The sequence below is a fragment of the Egretta garzetta genome, unplaced genomic scaffold, assembly GCF_000687185.1.
Source record: "Egretta garzetta isolate BGI_Z169 unplaced genomic scaffold, ASM68718v1 scaffold215, whole genome shotgun sequence".
NCBI classification, from domain to species: Eukaryota; Metazoa; Chordata; class Aves; order Pelecaniformes; family Ardeidae; genus Egretta; species Egretta garzetta.
Window position 1 is genome coordinate 7,284,044 of NW_009259719.1, and position 2,217 is coordinate 7,286,260.

At 63.4% G+C, this 2,217-nt stretch overlaps 1 protein-coding gene across 1 annotated transcript in view; it reads right to left on the bottom strand.

Moving 5' to 3' along the window:
- Positions 1-28: 28 nt before the first annotated feature.
- Positions 29-2,217, bottom strand: part of LOC104126688 (hyaluronidase 2) — a 7,655-nt gene continuing 5,466 nt past the window's right edge. Inside the window, exons 2-4 of the mRNA XM_009639279.2 lie at positions 1,416-2,216; positions 684-773; positions 29-520 (exon numbers count right to left, since the gene is read on the bottom strand). Coding sequence (XP_009637574.1) covers positions 122-520; positions 684-773; positions 1,416-2,216 — 1,290 coding nt within the window. The 3' untranslated portion in view covers positions 29-121. The remainder of the gene's footprint in view (positions 521-683; positions 774-1,415; position 2,217) is intronic.

The window sequence follows — 2,217 nt, forward strand, 5'->3', positions numbered from 1 at the left end:
AAGGGGCAGCCCCCCATAATGAGCTGCCTCATGGGCAGGGTAGGGATATCTTAAATAGGTCCCCTACACCACCACAGAAAGAGGGTGCCAGGGGGAGAGGGGGCAGCTCAGTCCAGGGGTGTTAGCACCAGCTTGCAAGCAGCAACAGCACTCCAAGTCCCAGCGGTGCCAGGGGGTCAGGGGCATCACTGCGGGGGCCAGCAGGCACCTGGCAGCCACTGCCCTGCCATCCCTGGTAGCAGCGGCAGCGGAAGTGGGTCCGTAGGAAGAGGGTGTCAGCAGACGACAGCTGGCCCTCGGCCCAGAAGAGGGGGCGCTGGGGGTGGTCCCCATCCCGGTGCCGCAGCTGGAAGCTGGTAGAGTTGAGGTGGAGGAAGACATCAGCAGTGCTGTCCTGGCGCAGGCAGCGGCCCCGGCCCTGGCACAGAGCCGTGCTGCAGAGCTGCGCTGCCGTCGTGACATTCACGATGTAGCGGCCCAGGTCCCCCTCCAGGTAGTTCTTGATGATCTGGCATGAGTCCTGAGGAAAGGGGGGGGCATCAGAGGCATGTTGGGTACCCCAGGGAGACAAGTACCCCAGATTGAGCAGACAGCCCAGCTTCAAGCCACTGGTCCCCCTTGGAGGGCAGGTGACCCCCCACCCATCAGCTACCACCCCAGGAGGGCACTGACCCCAAACCTACCCGGTTTCTAGTGTAGTCTGCATCACCCCAGAAAATGGCCCCGGCTGCACCCAGCGCTGCGCTCTCTCCAATGGTGGAGATCAGGTCCGGCTGTGGGGACAGAACCCAGTTAGTGCCTGTAGAACCCACACAGCACCCAGCCCCCCCATGACGGCACACCCTGAAGAGCCCACCGAGGTCAGGGAGGCAACACCCATCCCTGCTCCAGGCCATGGGAAGAGGTGACTGTCCCAGCTCCTTGGAGTCAAAGCTCCCCCCCACCCCCTCCTCAGGGGCTAAGCCAGCACAGCACAGGGGCTGTGGGCTCACATACCCCAGGGCCCTGGCTGCTGGGACCCAGGGGTCCTGCAGCACCTCCCAGGCACTTCCTCAGGGACGGTGACCATCAGTGCCAGTCCTGCTGCCAGACACTCTGCCTGCGGAAGGTGGGCTCATGGCTCCCTACTGCATGGGTGGGGCCACAGGTGCTCATGCTGTGAACCCCCTTGGGAGGAAGGCAGGGCTGGACACCCCCTCTGTTCCCCGAGGCCAGTCATGTGCACCAGCAGCCCCATAACAAAGGGTGCTGTTCACTGTCCCACCTAGGGAAAGCCAAACCACAGGGTACCAGTGACACCACAAGGGTAGCAGCCAGCCTCCAGAGCCACCCCACTCCAGAGGGAGCACCTCAGCTGGCCCCAAGCCCAGATGCCTGGGGTTTGGGATGAGGGCATCCTTGTGGCACAGCCCTACCTGGCTGAGCACATCCAGCTTGCGGATGTAGGTGGGCCGGGTGTAGACGAAGACAGGCAGGGAGTAGCCGTCGTGGTGCTGCTGCGAGATGCGCATGGCCTCCATCACCCGTGCCCGCACAAACTTGCGGCTATTGGGGGTGGAGGCCAGGAGCAGGTCGAGGTAGATGGAGGGGTAGAGGGCCGTGCTCTCCCTCCAGAGCCATGCCAGCTGGTCATTGCGCGTCTTCTCCACATCCGGGCACTGCCCGGTGTAGCTCTCCTTGTTCTTGCTGTAGTCGTGGTTGTAGCAGTCAGGGAAGAGGTAGAACCCCCAGAGCTGCTTGGGTCGGAAACTCTTGGCCATGCGCAGGGTGCTCACCATGAACTGCCGGGCAGCTGACTCAAATTCGAACACCGCCTGCTTGTTCACCTCCTCGCGGGACCAGGTAGGCTGCCGCTGGTGCACCAGCTGCTGAGACACCTCCCGGTAGATGTCCTTGGGCTTCCAGTTGCGAGCCCAAATGGGTCGCCACTCCTCCCAGTCAATGACGGCCAGCCCCTCCTTGGCAGGCGAGCGGATGTACTTGCTGATACCCTCCTGGAGGCGGGCGAGGTGCTCGGACAGGCTGCTGTTTTGGGGGACACTGTAGTAGGGGTAGAGCCCCAGGCGCTCCTTGTAGAAGATGGTGAGGTTCTGCCCCACGAAGCCCTCATTGGGGGAGGCCTGCAGGTCGAAGAGGCTGAAGTCGAGGGACACCTGGAAGCGGGGCTTGCAGTCTTGGGTGGGCACATTCCAGGCCACCAGGAAGGGCCGGCGGGTC